The following is a 22,550-nucleotide window of genomic DNA, read 5'->3' as shown; positions in this document are numbered from 1 at the left end:
CCTTCGCTCCCTCCAGATGTTGTTGAACTACACATCCCAGCATGCTTTGCAACAGTTTTAGCATGGCCAAAAAACACAAAACTGTAGCAGGGTATGCTGGGATGTGTAGTTCAACAACATCTGGAGGGCCAAAGGTTCCCCATCCCTGCTGTAGTCGGTAGAGCTCCACAGAGATATTGTATGTGATACTCCACAGAGATACTGTATGTGATACTCCACAGAGATACTGTATGTGATACTCCACAGTGATACTGTATGTGTTGGCAATACAGAGGTCATGTTTTTATTATTACTGAGTGATATACTACCACCTGAGAAGTGCAGGCAGTATGGGGCATTTTCATTGGTCAATGCCTCACTTTCTGTATATTACAAATAATCCACAGCTAACAATACACACAGGCGGAACATGACATTGCGTCAGTGGAACTAAATAACACAATTATAAAATACAATATTTATACATGTCTCTTTTGTGTCTCTGCTTCTGGGGCACTGTACTGACAGCAAACACCCAGTGTTTTCGTTTGCTTTCTTAAGGCCCCCATACATTATGCGATTTGGGCCCGATTTCACCCGATTCGGATGAATCGGGCTGTGAAATCGTCCCAAATCGCCTGTTTTGACACCCTATCCGACCCGATGCACGGTCCCGTGCGCATCGGATCGGAGTCGGGTAGTCGCACCGGATGCACATAAGATTTCCTAAATCTTATGTGCAGTCTCCGGGCAGTGTCAGCGGGCGGGGGACGCCGGGGAAGGTGAACTGACAAATAGTCAGCAGGCGGGGGACGCCGGGCATGGGGAGAGGCTGGCAGGGGCAGCTGACACTATAGACAGCGGGCGGGGGGACGCCGGTGAACCAGCGAGGGGAACCAGCTCACTGCTGGGCAGGAGGACCAGGCAGACGCAGCTTCAATACAAATGAATGGGGAGGCAGTGATTGGCTGAGAGAGCTCTCTCAGCCAATCAGCAATTGGCTGAGAGAGCTCTCAGCCAATCACTGGCTCCCCATTCTTTGTATTGTTTTTTTCTTCCTTGAAGCTGCGTCTGCCTGGTCCTGCCCAGCACGTGAGCTGTTCCTCTCACCGGTTCACCAGCGTCCCCCTGCCCGCTGCCTATGTGTACACTGCCCCTGCCAGCCTCTCCCCATGCCCGGATCAACAGTGTCCCCGGCCAGCTGACTATTTGTCAGCTCACCCTGCCCAGCTGTTTCCTGCTGCTCCCCAGCGTCCCCCACCCGGCTCTCCCCCTGCAGCTCCCCGGGGACTGCATATGATAAATCCATGAGATTTATCATATGCAAAATTTGGCACATCAAGTGCCTAATCGTGTGTCCCCCTCCCGGGGAGCTGCATTGGAAATCAAGTCCGACTTGTCCCTAGGACAAGTCGGACTAATGTATGGGGGCCTTAACAGTTGGAAAAGCACGGGCCAATCGCCAGGTTCACACATACTGTAATGTGTTCTACCTACGCATTAATGAAATATGTTTTCAACAGGAGTTGTGATTGTGTCACTATGACTAGAAGTGCTTATGTAGCCCAGTTTTTATCTATCCAAACAAAATAGTAGCTATTAAATAAGACATTTGTTGCAATATTGCAAATAAATGAAGTCTCTATAATTTGTTGACAAACACAAAAATAAATCTCAGCCATCTGAGCCAGCTTCTGCAGTTTGCTTCATTGAAGGTAGAACTCTGGTACCATGCAAACTGCTCAGTGACATTATCAGTGTGTCTTCTTGTTCATCTATCTCTCAAGATAATAAGACTATTGATTCTTTTTATTGTGAGTTAATCATTGAGTGTGTAGATTATACTTAGTTATTGTGGTGCTTGTAGTTGGTGTCTAAAGGGGCATACACAGGGTGCAATATAAACTACCATTATAGACAATGTAGTCCATATCGGTAGAAAACATAGCACCTATCGCACCATGTGTATACAGCTTGCAATGCCAATGCTCTCCACCACATGGTTAATTTTGACTAGAAAGTGTACAATCTACTGTATTTCTAGGCTAGTCAAAATTGGGCATAGCCAAAAGCATACATAGTCAAAATAGCACTGTGTGTTTAGGCAATATCGGTGGTTCTGGGCTCCATGGCGGGAGTTCAATGGATATCACATTGTCTAAATCGTCCATAGCCAAATTTGCACCACGTGGATGCACATTAAGCCAGAAGTTCCCAAATGCGGCCCTCAATTCATCCTAACGGTCCAGTTTTAAGGATGCTTAGGTACAGCTTCTGAAGTTCTTCAGTAAATTTGATTGGGCCATCTGTGCTCAGGCAGGGATGGCCTTAAAACCTGGGTGCCTTGAGGACTGCATTTCGGATCTCTGGTCTAAGCATATAACAATAGTACTATTATGTGCTTCTGGAATATCTGCATGGCCATATATATTATTACTATTACATTTATTTTAATTTTAAAATGCTAGATTTCTCCTATAGGACTTTTCAGGTATGGGTCATTGGGTCGATTAAATTAAGGTTGACATGCCTAAGGTCAGCAGGGTCAAAAGGTTGACGCAAGCATTAGGGAGATTTGTTTGTCTACCATTAATACTACTGCCCAGTATTTTATATTTGTATATGCTTATAAAATGTGTTTAAGATATGAGTTGAAGTATCACCAATTACCACTAGAGGCCACCTGACAGACCAAATTACTCCTTTGTGCTAAAGGATGTCTTAACAGAAAGTAAAGGAATATTTTGCAGGGACACTGATCTGTTTCAAAGTTGCTGGATATGGAGAGGGAGATGTGAAGACAAAGATTTGAACTAAGAGCAGATAGGGACTGGGAGTGAGGTGGAGAGTTTGTGGGGTAAAACTGTCACAGCTCAAAGCGAAAGTAAAAACACTCACAGCCCAAAGTGAAAATACATTGCAGAAGCAAGCATTTTGACGAGCTTTTAACTAGACTGACTATATTTTTTTAGTGAACCAACATCTATATTTATTCTTAGTAAATTTCCCCCCGTTGTGTTTTAAGTTTTTTTATATCCAACCTGCCTGCTTCACTAGGAATTGCAACATAGTAAGATCATTTCTGAGATTTAAAAAAGACATAAGTTCATCGAGTTCAACCTATTTATTAGTTATCCCATAGTATCACATCTCCAGTATTCCCTGAGCCCATATCTGATATTTACCATACTGGACCTCCCACTATGCAATATAATGAATGATTGTATCCCTGGATGTCTTTCTTGCCAAAAATTGGTCCAACCCTTTCCTAAATATATTACATAAATCAGCCATCACAACTTTTTCTAGTAGATAATTACAGATCTAAACTGCCCTAACTGTGAAGAACCCTTTCCACCACTGCATGTGAAATCTTTCCTCCAGCCTTAGGGGATGCCCGCATGTCCTGTGAATAGACCTCAAAGAGCACCTGACAGTTCTCTGTATTGGCTTTTGATGTACAGTATTTATAGTATTTCTGGCTAGCCGTTTCTCCTAACTGAGGAGAGCCGCTGAAAGTTTGTTTACTTTCTGCAGCTCTTCCTCCCAAATAGCGCTATTGGCTGCCTAGCGGCCAATCAGGAGCCTCTAGGCGGCCATTAGCGCTATTCCAGGAGAGGAGCCGCAGAAAGTAAACAAACTTTCCATAACCCATATGGATTACTACAGGACCAGTGGACGGACGGATAACTACTTACGTGTCAAGGTAGGTAAATACCTGTATGTATGGGCTATGTATGTAATAAAGTTTTACTTTAATCGTGTCAGTGTGTGTTTATTTAACTATTTGTACTGTTGTGGAACTAAAAGTTCCAGCTGGACCTTTAATGCCCCGCATGCTGGGACTTGTGGTTCTACTAGTCCCTGCATGCGGTGCAGACTTGCTGGGACTCATAGTTCCACAGTAATACACAACAGTTTATTCAATTTTTTACACCACCATCAACCGCTTCCCACCACCCAGGGGCACCGAAGACAGCCCCAGGTTTCAGCCTGGGAAGGTAAATTCTGGTGGGGGGGCGGCTTCATTTAGGGGGTCCCCACTTCCCCAGGATCCCTGCCCAGGCTGACCGGTCAGGGGGTAAATGCTTTGGCTGGGGGGACTTGTATAAAAAGTTTTCCCTGGCTATGGCATTACCCTGCTGGCTGGTAGGGCCTGGTGCTAGTTCTTGAAATACAGGGGACCCCTACTCATTTTGCCACCCATATTTTGGGAACCAGGACCGGCCCTTGAGCCTGGTGCTGGTTTAAAAATAATCCATGAGACCCCAACATTTGTTTCCCCTGATTTTTTTAAACCAGCATCAGCTCTTTGAGCCTGGGGCTGGTTATGGCCGTGGGGGTGGACCCCACACCATTTTTCTAAATGATTTATTTCTTTATCTTTTTCTTTTACATAGGGCCGCTTAGTAAATTAGGAATCACCATTCAAATGAATGGTGATTCCTAGTCGTATTCATTCAATGGCGTATGCATTCGTATTTGTAAATATGAATACGAATGTGTCATGAATATGAATACAAGTTCACGTATTTTCGGCATAGTAAATGCCAAAAATATGTATAGTCAGTCGTTTTTGCATACACCTGTCTGCGAATACGCCTATTTTAGGTGTATTAAGGTTAGTAAATTTCCTCCAATGACTGTATGAAAGGGTGGGGATAAATGACACAAAGTATGTAATTTAGCCTCTCTCTTAAACATGGACCTCCAAATCACAGGCATCTCCCTGTCTTGGAGAAGGGACTAATAGCATGATTGTTCAGCCCCACCCCTTGAAGTGACCCGCTGCATCTCCTCTCCAGGCCTCTCTCAGAGAGGAGACAAAAATAGTTGGCAAGTATGTATTTAGGGTCAGCATAATGAGGGCCTGGGGCTAAAACTATCAAAGTTGGTTGAGAGACTAGTAGTGGAGACTGCTGCTACTGGACCGCAGACCAAGAACACCCCTCCTCACCACCACCTCATTCAAGTTTTGTTTCTGTTTGTTGGAGGGAGGATTGGGAAAGGGGGGTGTAGGCGCTTCGTATTCAAAATGATGTTTCATAGTTTCATTTGCACATTAATTATAGTAAAATACTTGAAAGAATATTATCTTTCCCTTTATAAAAAGTAAGTTGCAAACTACAAGTCTCTTCTGCTTTTTCCAGGAGGAAGCTTACATTATGTAGCATGGTCAAAAGTAAAAAACATAGATCTGTTGAGTAATGTGTGAATATTTTTCCTTTTTTAGGTATCGGCCTTGGTGTACTGGTTCGGGAATATGGCAAACTTTCTAACTTGGATAAAATTTATTTTGCTTTTCCTGGAGACATCCTGATGCGAATGTTAAAACTCATCATTTTGCCGTTGATAGTATCCAGCATGATCACAGGTACTATACGCTACTGTACTCTTTTTTCAGAATTTTTTTTTTTTTTTTAACGTCGTCTATAAGCTTTTTCAGTAGATTGCCAAATGTTAGTTTTCAACTCTTTATAAGTCTTTTATGTTTTAAGACCAAGCATTTGTTGGATCCCCATATTGTCATGTAACTGAAACTGGTACTCTTTACTTAGTTGGGCGCCAGCGATTGAAATCGCGGGCGTCGGGGGTAAAAATCGCGGTCATCGCGGGTAAATCGGGATGCCCGCGATGACCGCGATGACCGCGATGACCGCGATTTTCCCATAGGGAACAATGTTAAAAAGGCTGATTGACCGCGATTTTACTGTTAAATGCCTCAATGGACCCGATTTGGCCATAGGAATCAATGTTAAATGGGCCACAGAGCCCAAATAGGCACAATTGACCCTTAAATGTCCCCCCCAATTTTTAACGCCACCCCACGATCCACGCCAACCTGAAGCGTGGCGAGCGCAGCGAGCCCGCGAGGGGCGGCGGTACGCGTCCTCCGACCTTTTCATGCCCTACTATCCACTAGGGCGTGGAGTGAGAATATAATAGTGTGGCGAGCGCAGCGAGCCACCGAGCCCGAAGCGTGGCGAGCGCAGCGAGCCCCGCGAGGGGACGCGGATACCTTCACAGGTAGACGCGTCCCCTCGCGGGCTTCACAGGTGTCAGCGTCGCCACGGACACCTGTGAAGCCCGCGAGGGGACGCGTATAACTGTGAAGGTATCCGCGTCCCCTCGCGGGGCTCGCTGCGCTCGCCATGCTTCGGGCTCGGTGGCTCGCTGCGCTCGCCACACTATTATATTCTCACTCCACGCCCTAGTGGATAGTAGGGCATGAAAAGGTCGGAGGACGCGTACCGCCCCCCCTCGCGGGCTCGCTGCGCTCGCCACGCTTCGGGTTGACGTGGATCGTGGGGTGGCGTTAAAAATTGGGGGGGACATTTAAGGGTTAATGGGCTCTGTGGCCCATTTAACATTGATTCCTATGGCCAAATCGGGTCCATTGAGCCATTTAACAGTAAAATCGGGTCCATCGCGCCTTTTAACATTGATTCCTATGGTAAATCGGGAGCATCGCGTCGCGGGCATCGCGGGTACATTTATGGCCGGCCGCGACGCGACCGACACGATTTCCATGTTTAACATGGGTTTCAATGGGAAATCGCGGGCATCGCGTCGCGGGCAGACATAAATGTACCCGCGATGACCGCGACGGGCGCCCATCTAGGTAAAGAGTACCCTGAAACTGTATATATACCGGAGAGCTGCTGTAGCCCGTCTGCGTCAGAACGCGTTTCACCACGTGGGCTTGATCACCTGGAAGCCTGATCAAGCTTCCAGGTGATCAAGCCCACGTGGTGAAACGCATTCTGATGCAGACGGACAACAGCAACTCTCCGGTCTAATGGGGAACTGACAGCTCCGTCAGTGACACCGCTCCAGTTACCCGCCGCCGCTACAGGTATCCCCCCTTCCTTATCTTCTTTCTCCTGCTGTGTGACAGACCCGCTGGCGGTGCATCTCTGCCCTGCACTGCTTCGGCATCAGGGCAGACCTAACACCGTGGACAGCCGGTGTCCCCATGCACGCTCTCCTTTGTTTTCCCGACAGTGTCCCGGGTCTTTCAGTTATACCTCCCGGACGCTTAACGAAGACGGGACGGTACTGATCGACTCCGGCTCCACCAACACTGTTCTCTCTCTTTTTTCTTGCCGCAATTTAGAGCTGTAAATCCACAGATCTATATTCAAATGTTTGTTTTCTGCTTTTAGGTGTTTATTTAATTATAGAAATATATGTATCCACTGATGCGCTTAACTGCCTCCTGATACTGTTACACAGTGAATGTCAGCATTGTTTTCTCTCACCTATATGCAAACAGCAGATGCCGTTTCATTTAAGATGGTACGGGGTTAACCCACTCCGGCCCCCATAACACTGCTCCTCTCTTACTGTTTGGTAACAATATATAGCTATCTCTAACCAATTAATACCATTGGACTGACCATTTCTTACAATTTTGGGTGTTTGTGTATTATCACGGCGCCCCCGATATGTGATCGCGCGATTTTTCATTGCATCGCATCGCATGCCATACACCCGATGCACTGCGATGCGATTTTAGCCCCCTATGCGATGAAAAATTGTATAAGCACCCTAATGGGTGCTTACAAGGTTAAATGCACCCCCACGCCACCCCCCAGTATAAACGTGAACCCGAAGCATGGTGAGCCTGCGAGGAGCGGCGGTACGCGTCCTACGACCTTTTCATACCCCCTCTATCCACGTCGGCGTGGAGTTGATTTTATAAAGTGTGGCGAGCGCAGCGAGGCACCAAGCCCAAAGCGTGGCGAGCGCAGCAAGCCCCGCGAGGGGACGCGTATACCTGTGAAGTTATACACTTTGGGTTCAGTTTTACTGGGGGTGGCGTGGGGGTGCATTTAACATTGTAAGCTCCCATTAGGGTGCTTATACAAGTTATAATCGCATCCCATCGCATTGTATGGCATTGTATGCCATATACAATGCCATACAATTTTAAAATTGTATGACATTGTAGAACATTGCGCGATATCGCATCGCATGCCTTATGGTATGCGATGCGATGAGTGCCGTGATAATACACAAGTACCTAATTTTGACCCTATAATGTGGAGTTACATCCATTATTTTAATATGCATATGTCTACCACCTTCTCTATATTCTGTGTAGGAGAGACTTTCTGGTAGCGCATTTCAGCCCTGCAATACGATAGCAACAGGGCTGACCTAACACTACTCACAGAAGTGTCCTCCTTACATTTATCTTTCTTTCAATCAGTGTGTCAACGTCTTCTCTCACCCTCCGTCCGCTCATTTTTTTGATGACGTTGGGCAGCAGAAAGATTTGACTCTAACCCACTGTACTTTTCTTTTCCCAATCTCCCTAAGGATACAGTTTATATTAGTGGCTACTTAAATATTTAATCAATTAACATTACCAATAACGGGTACCATAGTGTTCATTGTGTATATTCTTAATTTGTGTTATAAATATTAACTAACCATACACAATTGTTACACACACTGGGAGTGTCACTCTGTTGTCCTATTTAAGGACACAAATCAAATAATACACCAATAGTGTATGGTTAATTAACAACACCACTAACTGCCACTGCAACAATACTGATATATTGAATAGTCAGTGGCACAAACTTTGTTCACGAATTTTGAAGATTATTGAAGTTTATTTATTTTGCTAACTAACTCTTCATGGCAAACTTTGCATCATATGACATTATAGAGTTATTATTTTAGATAATTGGAATTAAAAGCTAAGTTTTATCTCACTCATTCATCACTATCTTGTATCATTTAAAAGTGTGCCTCCAAAAAGGAATCCTTTCTGTGAACGACTGTCCACCTCTTCTGGCCGGCCGTTTCCTTTCCCTGAGTATACTAGTACTTGATTCCTGGGGGCACCTCCAACATTACCTAATTATTGGATATTAACATCTTTATTATCTTTTACTTTGGTTTTTCAATATAACCTGCTACATATGTTCTTGTCTAGTGCATGATACTACCCTTGTTTGCAATTTCACAGCCTTGCAAGCAGTGCTGCTTATATACATACTTACAGTTTTAGTAAATGATGGAAGACTTTATTTAGTAGAACATCATGATACACACAATGACAGGGGGCACAATAATATAATATTAATATTAGCGCAATACCTCAGGTCAAGTAAAGCGAAACACTCATTTTGTGTGGTGTAAGCCTCCAAGTGGTGCCTTACCCTAACCATCATCATCCTCAGAATGTCGATATTTCACATAGGGCCTTATTTTGGTTCATTCTTTCTGACAAAATCCTTTTTAGATGGACAAAACCATGTGCACTGCAGGGGGGGCAGATGTAACATGTGCAGAGAGAATTAGATTTGGGTGAGTAATTTTGTTTCTGTGCAGGGAAAATAGTGACTGCTTTATTTTTACACTGCAATATAGATCTCACTTTGAAGTAAAACCCCACCCAAATCTAATTCTCTCTGCACAAGTAACACCTGCCCCACCTGCAGTGCACATGGTTTTGCCCATATAAGAAGGATTTTGTCAGAAAGAATGAACCAAAATAAGGCCCATAGTAACAATTCAGATGAAAGTACGAACCATATTAACATTCTGATGTTGACATTATGAAGTCTACATTATGAATGTTGGCATAGCAATTGTCGGCCTTCTGAGCAGATACTTTGGTCTTCAGGTGTTTATCCTAAATAATTAAAATATGGTCTTCCATAAATAGAAAATCTGGTCAGCACAATGGTCCTAACAGGGTGTGAAGTTAGCCAGCCTGTAAGAAGTTGAACTTGTAGTTGTATGTGATACAGTAGATACATAGGGGGAAATTTACTAAGGTAAAATCATACAAAAAAAATCGTATTCGTACAGCAAAATACGATTTTTTTTTATGCGTATTCGTATTTTCAGGATTTACTATCCTGAAAATATGGTGATGTGTATTCGTATTCATGGTGTATACATGGCGTATTCGTATTTTCGAATACGAATGAATACGACATCGATAGAATACGCCTATTTTTAACACGAAAACAACGTACTTTAGTCATTTACTAACAATTCGTATTTGTAAAAAATATGAATACGAATTGAAAACGCATACGAATCGTAAAAAAATACGCCAAAAAAATACACCTTGATTTGGAAGTGTATTTCACATCTTAGAATTTTACACATGAGGAAAAAATCAGAAAATAACCCCCAGATGATCAAAATCACAAATGTGTGACTTATAAAAGGCCACTAAGCACACATACAAACTTTTACAATTATTTATTTATTTGTACATTTTTTTTTTACACTGCAGCCTGCACGGATCTGACTGATCCATGCAGGCTAAAACCAATACGAATTTGTATTTTAAAATAAAAATTTGTATTTTAACATCAGAATTTGTATTTAAAAATACGAATTTGTATTTGAAAATACGAATTTGTATTTAAAATACGATTTCGTATCAGAAAAAATACGAATCAACACGCAATCGGATAATACCAATCAGTCAAATACGACTGATTAGTAAATTATCCTCCGGAATACGAATGAAAATACGACTACACCAGTCGTATTCATTCGTATTCATTCGTATTAAGAATACGAATTCGATTTTTTGTATTTGTATTCTTAGTAAATTTCCCCCATACTGTACTATAAAATGGTACCATGCTGCATCATAAATCCTAGTGGGATAACTATAACATTTGTTTTCTTTATTCTCAGGTGTCGCTGCTCTGGATTCTAGCGTGTCTGGAAAAATTGGACTGCGGGCTGTTGTGTATTACTTCTGCACTACTGTGTTAGCGGTTATTTTAGGTAACTGTGGCTTTTTATATATATGTTATCTTTATTACATACTATAATAAACTGCATATCCTGAATATTGCAGGTGTGGTGCATTATAGCATCACATACAATTGCTATAAGACTTCATCATTTACTTTTGAAACTATGATTTAGGATAACTGTTTTCTCTGAAATGTACTTTTCTTAGGAATTCCAAATATATATATGACCTCATTGTAGTGACAATTGACACAAACTCATGATCATATAACGTAAGGGTTTGTTAGGTTGGCTAAAGGTTATTTAAATAGGAGTGTTTATCATGACATTCCCACATCAGTTTGGAATTACCCTGTTGTATTACATTTACACTTTAACCTAAGTACACATTGACATGGTTCATAGCAGAATTGAAGTAGTCTGTGCTGTTATTAATATTCTAATGATCTTACTGGCAGCTGCTGGTGGTAGTCAACACCTTGTCCTGTTCTACACAGCTGTGTTATCACGAGTTATGAAGCATTGATGCTACAGGTGCGCTGACTCCAGTTATATGCACCCGAAAGTCAAAAAGGGTTGAAAGATGCAAAGAATATACAGAAAATTTACTTTAAAAATTCATGCAGACATATTTCATTGTGCACATATTAAATTAGTAAGCCCGCTAGAAGCAAATGCTTTGAAAGCTAGTAGACTTACTGTAGTTTCACTTGCTGCAAACAGATGGCAGTGTTTCAGAGTCACACAGACACTAGACATGTATATAGATAATTGAACTAAAATGATGCAAACCATAGCAATCAATTAGTAAGCTTTGAGCATTCCACTAAAGGTATAACCAATGAAAGCATATGAAATGTTATGTACGCACTGTTGCACCATATTTGTAAATCTCCTTTATAATAGGGAGCAGGTGTGTACACAAACCTTACGTTGTGTTATCTTCAGTATGAATACCAATGGACTAGACCAGTTTGGGAAATAAGTATAGCGTAAGTATAGAATTACCATGAAACTTGAGTGCTGGATATTTAGAGATGTAGTGAAATAAAACATATATGTATGGTATCCTTCATTGTTGTTTCAAATACAGCATTTACAGCTAAATAATATTATAAGACATAGAATAACAAAAATGGATGTGGCACTTAATAAGAATGTATTAGAGTATGTAATAGCTGCATTCTATCATAATGTTTTTAGAAGCTTCATCAAAATGAATTGACTGCTAGTGGAAGTTGTTACATTCCCTTGGGAATGATTTGGGAGGGGTATTGAGCTTGAATCAACTTGTGTCTAAATTTCCTTTTAAGCTTATAGTCTACAGATGTTTCATATGAGTTGGTATAGACTGCAGTTAAACTGTTTTGTTCAAATATAGGAATTGTGTTGGTGGTGACAATAAAACCAGGAGTATCTCAAAGTGCTGATGACATTGACAGGACAGGCAGTACACCAGAAGTCACTACAGTAGACGCACTGCTGGATTTACTGAGGTAAGGGTCTCATTAAATGTTACCCAATTTATACTTAGATTACGTACATATGCTACATTGAATTTTCTTCTCTGTGGGACATGCTCACAATAAGGATTTCATGGAGAAGGCATTCACAGAAAGTGACTGTTTGGAGCTGTTAATGGAGAGTGGTTGGAAAAACGCAGATATGTCATTGCTGTGTGTGGTCATACTTGCAAAAACATGGTGCATGCGTCGCTACTGTTGTGTCCAGTCTGCGTAGCCATGGGGCTACCCTATCAGTCGATGTTTCTTATTACTGTCTACAATTTTCAAATGTGTACTTGATTGTGAGTGTGTTTGTGATGTCTTCAGTGGGCCTCTCTATTCATTCCTTGTCAGCAGCTTCACTTGCCGATGTGTGCGTACCGTAGTCTAGAAAATTCCAATTGCATTTGAGTGCAAATAGGAATTAGGCACTAAATGTTTATGATTAGCATTTTGTAGCTTCAGAATTTATGTAAAATAGCACATTAAGAGCATAGCTAAAGAAAAAGTTGCATAGTGTCAAACAGGCTATTTGGTACAATTTGAGGATATATGCAGGGCTTAAAGTGGTCCTAGAGAGGTGGTCGAACTCATTTCCCTGACACTGACCCCCATCCCCCCCTATTAAGTGGAACCCGGGCCAGTGCCAGGGTTTTTGACACTCTCTGCAAACTATAAACGTGTGCCCTACCTCCCATAGGCATAAGGGATAGTAGTCCCACAAGGAAAGGGTGTGGTCACACAATAGTAACTCCAATTAATATTACAACACACAGTAGCATAATCATATTCACATTAAACCGCATGTAATGCCCATTGAATTATTTTACCTCACATAGTAGTTCCCCTTATTTACACAGTATATAAGCCCCTTATACACATAATGTCCATAGTACTCCTGCTTATACACATCTGTTTCTGTTACTCTAGCAGCTCACTGTCCATGTCCCTCAGCAGCTCCATGCCCTGTGTCCCTCCAGCAGCTTCCCCATCTCTGAGTCCCTCCAGTCCCCTCACACTCTGTCTTCAGCACAGAGCCTGCTTCTCTTAGTGGCTCTTTTTCACTTCAGCGGCGGTGATTGTATGACATCATATACGCCGTGCCGAAAGTAGAAGCTGCTGGGACAGGCTTCTCTGTTGGGATTACTGTTTAGGGATGCGGTAGAGGTGGAACTCAGTTCCCCCTCCATAAGAGGTGGTAGAACTCAGTTCAACCCAGTTTCCTCTCACTTTAAACCCTGGATATATGCTTCAACACATCTATAGGTTGTGGGATAGAAGAGCCCAGACTATACTGTTACACTGACTTGAAACATGTCAGCTGATTGGCTTTGTGGATCTCATATTCAGTGACATCAACAAATGAGAGGAATGCTGTAATACAGTATACCCTATAAAATGCACTGTGTCTGACACACTATGTTAGTGAGCTTAAAAAAATTCTACAATCATTTCCCTTGAGGTGCTTTCTTGCTGACTAAAAAGTTTGGCTCGCCTCACCTCTTATCACTGAACAGATTTCAGCTAGAGATCCTAATTGGGCAGCGTGGATGGTGTAATGTTAGCAGTACTGTCTCACAGCGCTAAGGTCATGGGTTTGAGTCCCACCATGGCCCAAACAGTGTGACATTTGTAATTTTTCCTTGTGCTTTCCTCCATGAACTATGCTGGGCGTTCCCATGTAAATGTGGCTGTGACACGTGGTGCCGGGGACGGTCAGCTGATGTCACATGACTTAAGCCACCCGCCCTGTCTTCAGTCCAGAGCCTGCAAATATAAGTCAGTCTCCACTGACTTATATTGGCGAGCCCAGGAGAGATCATATGATGGTCGCAGCCATCTAATGATTTCTCCTGCTGCGGGCACATGCGAGGGGATGTGTTTTCATAATACATCCCCTTGTATGGTTGCGGGAATATGATGGTGGGGGGGGGGGGGGCATTTTTTCTGCGGGGCGGCGGCTCTGGCACTCTGGGACTTGGTAAGTTGCGAGCTTCGCAGCTTACCAAGTCAACCAAAATCAGTACCATAGATTGTAAGCTCCACTGGGGCAGGGACCGATATGAGTGGCCAAATATTCTCTATAAAGCGCTGTGGAATATGTGTGTGCGCTATGTAAATAACTGATAATAATAATCAGGAACGGCAGCGCCTGGTGAATGAAGGTATTTTACACAACTCGGCTGCATTATTTTACTTTTTACATTTATTTTCTCCAGTATGGGAGCCAGCTGAGATCTGTTGGCCAATTAACCAGCAGCACTGCAACTGCTAACACCTGGAGCATTTCATAATGTAATCCTATGCTGTGTATCATGTTGGTTTCTATGTAAGCTAGTGTGGTTGGGAAATCTAGGTTAGCTGTAGTCTTAGCAATATCATATGAAGAAACAAATAAGATTAATAGTCATCCATTGTGGTTTACAGGTAAAGCTTATGTATTATTTGTATTGGAAAGAACAGAACTTAGGTCTCTTTCAGTTATCCTGGTTTGCAGAAAACAATAGCGATCATTGCACTAAAGAATTAGCATCGCTCTAGACTGTAAGCTCCTTTGAGCAGGGCCCTCTTCCCTCCTGTTCTGAAAGCACTATTATTCCATTTCTATTACTCACCTACAATCTATACTCACATCTCTTCTCACTCACTTCCCTACATCTCAGCTGTATTGTGTACTAAGAATTGTTCTGCTAATTGTTACCTGTGCTCTGTCGTAAGCAGCCCATACACGCTGCGATGCGGGCTGTGCGTTATGTGCTTTGAGGTGCGCGCTCCCGCGGCACCTCATCGCACAGTACAAAAAGTATGTGCTTGCACATACTTTTTGTACTTTGTTTTCATCACATTGCATCGCATTGCATGCACAACGCATGCACAGGCAATGCAATGCAATATCACGCCATCACGTATCGCAGCGTGTATGGCCAGCTATAGTTCTTCTGTTGCTCTTAATTAGTTATATGTAATACCAAATACTTCTGTTGTAACCAGCACATCAAATTGCAGCTGACCTCAGAAGTAAGCTGGTATCTTGTCTTTGATATCAATAGGTTCCACCCTCAATCCCATTTACAGTACTTGCTATTACTAATGCATTTAAGGAATTTATTTTAAACACAAGTTATTAGGTGTCTCCTTACAACAGATACAAGGGAAAGGAAATTAATTCAATGTACAGTATCTGTTTTTTGTGCTTTTGTTTATTGTGTTTTTGTTTTTTATGTTTTGTTGTTTTTTGTTTTCTAAATCAATGTATCTGTCAAATTGCAGTAAAAATCTTTATCACGCCTAGCGAGTCCTTTCTTTCATAGCACTGCAGCAGTTCAGAACACGTGTTTATGATCATCAGTTGATTCAAATTAGATTAAGGTTATTTAAATTACCTGAATTGACTGCAATAATATAAGAGGACATTTTCTTCCAATGATTGTATGCTCAATGTCCAAACGGAATTACCTTTACCTAGAAAATGAGATACATTGTGCCATAAATTATATGTACTCATTTACCACCTCTGAGAAAAAAAAGAAAAAGGAAAAACAAAAAAGATTGTTATCTGTACCATCAAGAGATATAACTGAACTCAGCGATATATTAACTGTTGTAAATTACTGTTCTTGGATAACAGAAAAGCTGTTACAGTATTGGCTAAACGTGGCATTAATAGCAATGTCATTTCATATCTAGTAATTACTGCCATTAGCTGACGAAACAGCGTCAGTCATGGATCCAAATATTGATGGTTCATATAGATAAAAACAATAATATTTGGAATTTTTAATAAATAATCATAAATAGATCAAAATTGTGTGGGGTACAAGTGATACCAGAAAGACCAGTAACTACTTATTATTATGGCTGCCATATAAAATATCATATTGGGTGGGGATGACTAAACTGGGATGTGTAAAATTACACATATACCAGTATTGCTGAAGATCAAATTAAGTTTGGTTTGTTAACAGGTAGAGTTTGTTGCTTTTAAATCAACCATTAACAAACCTTCAATAAATTAAGTATGTCTTGTATTGGTACTGCTTTTATTTGTTTCTAAGTTAGTATTTGTTATTGTCTTCATTGCTGTACACTATGCTTTACACTATTTTAGTTGATTCGGTCTCCCCGTGCGAATGGCCGATGTTTTGCGTGCATGTGCAGATGTGGGGTGCGAGCGGGCATGTCGAACTACATGTGCACCTAGTAGTGCGGGGGGGCGCCCAGCCCATGGGAATGCCCAGCATCTCATGGGCTTTGCCATTGTAATCGTCCAGTGATGCGTGTGTGGGGGGCGGGGGAACTGATGTCAATGGATATCAGCTGCCCAGCTGCTTCCCAAACAGGGCGCGCGCAGATCAGAGACACCATAGAGGTGTCTCTGATCTGCAAGCATTGGAGAAATCATTCGATGGTCACGACCATCGAATGATTTCTCCCTGGCTGCAAATGGATGATTATGCAAATCGTCCATTCGCAGCCATGTGGAGGATTATGGCGTGCCAGGGAGGGGGGCGGTCGGCTGTGCAGGTGGCGGGCAGCCTTTGGTGGGCTTGCAAGGCTGCGAAATTTGCAGCCTTGCAAGTCAGCCAAAATAAGGTCCTATGTTCTCTTTTTATAAGACACTATAAAAAATAATGCCATGATGTTTTTGCACATACAGAGAGTTTTATCAGAAATTGTAGAGAGAAAAAGTACAAACCAATCAGCTCCTGTAATTTTGTAATAACAGCCTGCAATATGACAGAAGCTGATATGGTTATTACTTATCTGTCACCAAACATTGGTAAATCTGTCCTTGTGTAACTCATTAGGTTACACTATTCTTCTCCATAGAATACCACATAGTAAAGGATTTGGGTGGACATATTTGCATTTCATTACATACCATATGAAACAGTATCTACAAGATATATGAGGAGAATGTTGGTATTGACTACACTTTTACTTATCCTTTAGGAACATGTTCCCAGAAAATATTGTCCAAGCATGCTTCCAACAGGTAAGACAACACATTGCAGTTGTTGACATTCCTATGTACAGTGCAGTCCAGGATTATTAGACTTGCCAGCAGACTCACTAGTAAATCAGACTATTATATGAGCATATAAGAAGATATCACTCTCCAGACACAAATAAGCTTATGGCCTGTGTGGCAGCCAACCAGAGACATTGTGGACCAACTGCACATTGTGAAATGCCATCTCATATATAATTCTCCATTTTATTTAACTAAATGACCATAGGAAATACATACATTTCATAAACAGCAGGAAAAGAAGTAGAAAGAAATGCACTAATGAGCAAATGTAAGAATATAATGTACTGCAAATAACTGCTCACATACATTGAGGTTAAAACAAATCAGTTTGCCAGAATACCAGTATCACGGCAGATGAGAGTCAGCATGGCATAAATGGATGCACACACCACTTGTCCAACGCTGCAGACAGAAGATAGGATGCTCTCCACACCGCACTCGATTCCTGCTGAAGCGCTGCTGAACTTTCCGGTGGATGCAGGAGATGAGACTACGTCAGACCCAACGCGTTTCGTCACACAGGATGTTGGCCACCTAAAATATAGGGTACTTATGTAATCTCTGGGCTCCCGTTTTTTTCTTATGAGACTGCGTTCCCTCGCGGGGCTCGTTACGCTCGCCACGCTTCGGGCACGGTGGCTCGCTGCGCTCGCCACACTATATAAAATCAACTCCATGCGTAGTTGGATAGTAGGGGTATGAAAAAATGGGGTGCATTTAACATGGGAGCCCAGATAATACATAAGTACCAAACATAGAAACATAGAATTTGACAGCAGATAATAACCACTTGGCCCATCTAGTCTGCCTCTTTTTAAACATGTTACCTCAAACCATATATGATCCTTATTTCTTTGTAAGGATATTAATATGCCTATCCCAAGCATGTTTAAATAGTTCTACTGTATTTGCTTCTACCACCTCTGATGGGAGGCTATTCCACTTATTCCACTTGTCCAATACCCTTTCTGTAAAGTAATTTTCGCTAGTCTGGCAAGTAAAAGGTAGAGACAATGAAATGAAGTGCCCCCCTACTCTCCTCCAGCCAGACTGCTTCCTACTTTGTTATGGCCGACCGCTACGTACTATAATGTGTCAGATCTACAAGAGCCCCATTGCAATGCGGTGGCTCCCCCACCAGTTTCTGACACTCCCAGCTGTGGATTCTAAGCTGCAGCCTGCAGCCCACCTCTTTTAAAAACTGAGGACCCCAAAAGGGGTGTGGCCTGTGTAAAAAAAAGGCATGGTTTCATGGTAATGATACAGTTGCGAGCTACTCCTCCTATTTTGATCACTTTGTTCTATGAGCTGTTGCCATGCCCCCAGCCCCTCCGTCTCCCATAAGTAGACAATGCACACATGTGGACTGCATCTATTCACCGCTAGGAGTACAGGCCCTCTAAAAAATGGGTGGGGTTTTCATGCATAGTGGACTCTTTCATTTAAAGCCATGTATTGGGCATATTGGAATATGTTTTGCAGATTCCGGGCTGGCGGCATTAAAACACATGCAATTAAGTAAAATGTAAAATAACAGAGTTGCTTAGTATGGCAATATATTATAACTAAATACAGTTACTGTCCATCATTTTCAAGGGCAAGTATCTTGCACCACCTAAAGTAGAAATAAAGCTGCATTTATACAGTATGTGTGCATAAAACCAAAGTCATCAATGTTTTAAAAAGGACACATACATTTGGAACCTAAATAAAGTTACTTTGAGCTTTCTCATCACTTATGTAAGAAGTAAATAATGCTCACACAGCATAAGAATTAAAATGTGTCTATAGTAAGTGTGGTGGTTCAAAAGTCATAGAAGGCTGTACATGAACGTGACATTATTTATGGTGGTTTTAGATATTTTCCAGTTACATAAGATATTTAACCAACATTCACTATTTCAGTTCAAGACCAAGCGCGAAGAGCTGAAACCGTCCAAAGATCCTGACAAGAACAGCACCACGGAGAAGAATGACACACTAGAGGTTTTATCAACAACAGCACCAGAGGTGGTATGTCATTTTTTCTTTATGTGCTTGATTAACCCTTTGAATGCCAAGTGAATTTGTCAAAATGAAAATTGCCAAGCAAACATTTCATTTCATCATAATGACAATCTAATCTTTCTATATACAAGATATTTTATTTGAACTTAAATAACAAATGTGAGCGACACTGGAATTTTTAGTGGATATTTCTTAAAGAGATGTTGGCACTCAAAGGGTTAAGAAAATTATGACATAGATTCAGAATAAATGAATATAGTCATTTTAAACAGATAGAAATCTACCGTCCCGCAGTGTGTCCCATGTAATATAGTTTGTAGTTTATAACATGATCTGATCAGTGCTATTTACTATCATCTGCAGTCATACTTGTCAGTGTAATGATAATTCTGTTAAAAAATACCAATGGCATAATGGGTAGAAGTAGTAGCTCCTTCTGTTTCCTAGTGAGTATTATTAGCGGTGAATACAAGACTGCTCATATGTTACATTTAGGGCACTGGAAACATTCTAACCCATTAATATAGAGAGCTATTGGGGATTCACAATTATCTAAGCTTTCTTAATGTGCCCCACAGAACGCAACAAAGGAATACAAACTTGTCGGCCTCTATACTGATGGAGTCAATGTCTTGGGCCTCATTGTGTTTTGTCTTGTATTTGGAATTGTTATTGGAAAAATGGGAGAAAAAGGACAAGTTCTAGTGGATTTCTTCAATGCCCTGAATGATGCAACTATGCAAATAGTTCAGATCATCATGTGGTAAGTTCTGACTTTTCAATAATTTATCATATAAACAGCCAATAAGTACTGTATGTAGTAATGAGATAATATTTTGGCACATGTTAATGATGTGGACTGACATAAAGTGGTGGGTGAGATTTCCAATAATGTCACTTCCCAGTTCAAATCTGAGGTGTCTCTTTGTGTCACCGATGCTGGAGTCTGGGATCGGTCATCTCTGATCCGCTGCTGAGAACAGGGCTCTTGTTTGTATGCTTTTTAGACCTGGTGGATCACCAGGTGGGGCTCTTTCTGGACTGAATTACTACTAGAATGCTGCCTGTTTATATTGCCCTATCCTCATTGCGCTTGTTGCCCCCTCTTTAACAGTGGTGAATGTATAGTCAGCCGCATCCAAACATAATCTACCAGCTGCTAGTTGGAACCTTGTGTAAGACAACTTAGTCCATATAATTAGCAACTTGTGTCCATATAGATACCAGTCTAAACAAATACAGAAGGATACAAGTGATATTGTCAGGACATAGCTGACTAAAGAAGGGACAGTCCCATGAAAAGCAGGACAGTTGGGAGGTGTGGTTGTTCATATGGTGCATGTGTAATTCACCAATTTATTAGCATTAGTATGCACTAATCATTACATGAGACTTGCATGCCTATTTGATAACATAAACTAAACTACAACAAGGTATTGGCAATTAATGTACCTGTCCACTGCAAATTATTATCTTTGTGTTAATAGTTGTGTTAGGTAAATACAGGTTCTGCAGTACCATGGTTACATTAACATTAGTAAATGAGCCCTTTAGTTAACATGCAATACTTTGACATAGGCATATATAGTGAACATGTCACACGTCCAATAAGCCAACAGGGCTAGGAGTACAGGCCCTCTAAAAAACAGGGCTGCCACTAGGAATTTTAGGGCTCCGGACTGATTTCCAGTCTGGGCCCCCTCTTGCCCATCCTCCGCCCCTTCACTTACTGCCGCAAGTCCCAAAGCACTGGCTTCTTCAATGCAGGACGCCGGCAGCCAATAAAAATGGACACCAGCTGGTGAGCCAATCAGAGGCCATGTACCAGCAGCCGCTCTGATTGGCTAACGGTACACAAGCTCTGATTGGCTCAAAAGCCGGTCCAGCATTTTAATTGTCTGCCGACGTCCTGCATTGATGAAGCAGGCAGCACAGTGGAGGCAATCGGTGGGGGGGAGGGGAGGAGGGGTACGGTGGGCAAAATGAGCTGCCCGGGCCAATCCAGAGGCTGGGGCCCGGGACAGCTGTACCTGCAGCACCCCCCTGTCGGCGGCCCTGTAAGCCAATAATATTGGCTTGTTGATGCTGTAAAATAGTATTGGCCGAAATGGGCTGAAAAAGAAGGAAACAAATTGCAGCTATAGGACCTAATTCAGACCTGATCATAGGACAAAACCATGCTGCACTTCAGGTGTGGCAGATGTAACATGTGCATAGAGAGTTATATTTGGTTGTTATTTTGTTTTTATGCAGGGTAAATATTGGATGCTTTATTCTTTCACAGCAATTTAGATTTCAGTTTGAAAACACACCACCCAAATCTAACTCTCTCTGTACGTTATATCTGCCCCACCTGCAAAGCAGCATGTTTTGCCCATTTTGCGATCAGGTGTGAATTAGTCCCATAGTTCTCACCACGTCATATCTACTCATATTTACTAGGTTTCCCAGTAATAGTTTGTTTATCTGTACTAATGTTTTGGCCCCAGATTGCTAGTTATTGTGTTGCAAGTTTTTTTCCCAGAAAGATAAAAGGAGTAAATAATCACAGTGCTACAATCAGTCAGGTCACACATACAGAAATATGCACATAAACAACCATTTATTTAATAACACACCGCTAAAGTACTATTGTGTATAATAGGAAGATATAGGCAATTTATTGTACATTATGTCCCTCATTCTGGTGGACTCAATAAGCTAAGAGGCTTGCAGCTTAACCAGAGGTCTCGCCCCGCAAGCTTGCTAGGGGGATATGTCATGAAGACATATCCCCTCGCATGTGCCCTCTGCCAGAGAAGTCATTTGATGGTCGGTGATCATTGAATGATTTCTACAGGGCTCGCAATTGAAGGTCAGTGGACACTGAGTTATATTTGCGGGCATCCGGCTGAAGACAGGGCGGGCACCGTACATCATGTGACGTCAGCCACCCGCCCCCGGCACACCCGCATTCCCATGGGAACGCCCAGCATTTTCATGGGATACCATCAACCATCAGAACTGGGACATGCAATGGCTTGTACGACCGCTCCACGACCTGGTCATGTATAGGTTGTCCAAATGTGTGCCCTGCTTTACAGTAATTTAGTCTTGTTTGAAGGGGAAAAGGAAAAAGGGATTTTGGTACTTCTTTACTTTCACGGCGCCAGCATGGCGGCGCGCGTCAGAGTCCCCTTGCGGGGCTCGCTTCGCTCGCCCACGCTGCAGGCTCGGTGGCTCGCTACGCTCGCCACGCTAATTAAAATCAACTCCATGCCAACATGGATAGTGGAGGTATG

The 22,550-nt window shown here is 42.1% G+C and overlaps 1 protein-coding gene across 1 annotated transcript in view; it reads left to right on the top strand.

Moving 5' to 3' along the window:
• Window positions 1–22,550, top strand: part of SLC1A1 (solute carrier family 1 member 1) — a 62,612-nt gene that overhangs the window by 20,267 nt on the left and 19,795 nt on the right. Inside the window, exons 3-8 of the mRNA XM_083186010.1 lie at window positions 5,213–5,353; window positions 10,660–10,752; window positions 12,104–12,218; window positions 17,181–17,223; window positions 19,168–19,275; window positions 19,848–20,032. Coding sequence (XP_083042136.1) covers window positions 5,213–5,353; window positions 10,660–10,752; window positions 12,104–12,218; window positions 17,181–17,223; window positions 19,168–19,275; window positions 19,848–20,032 — 685 coding nt within the window. The remainder of the gene's footprint in view (window positions 1–5,212; window positions 5,354–10,659; window positions 10,753–12,103; window positions 12,219–17,180; window positions 17,224–19,167; window positions 19,276–19,847; window positions 20,033–22,550) is intronic.

Source organism: Crinia signifera, chromosome 1, assembly GCF_055691185.1.
Source record: "Crinia signifera chromosome 1, ASM5569118v1, whole genome shotgun sequence".
In the NCBI taxonomy this organism is placed as follows: domain Eukaryota; kingdom Metazoa; phylum Chordata; class Amphibia; order Anura; family Myobatrachidae; genus Crinia; species Crinia signifera.
The sequence above is the reverse complement of the archived record's forward strand: the minus strand, read 5'-3'. Positions and strand labels throughout refer to the sequence as shown.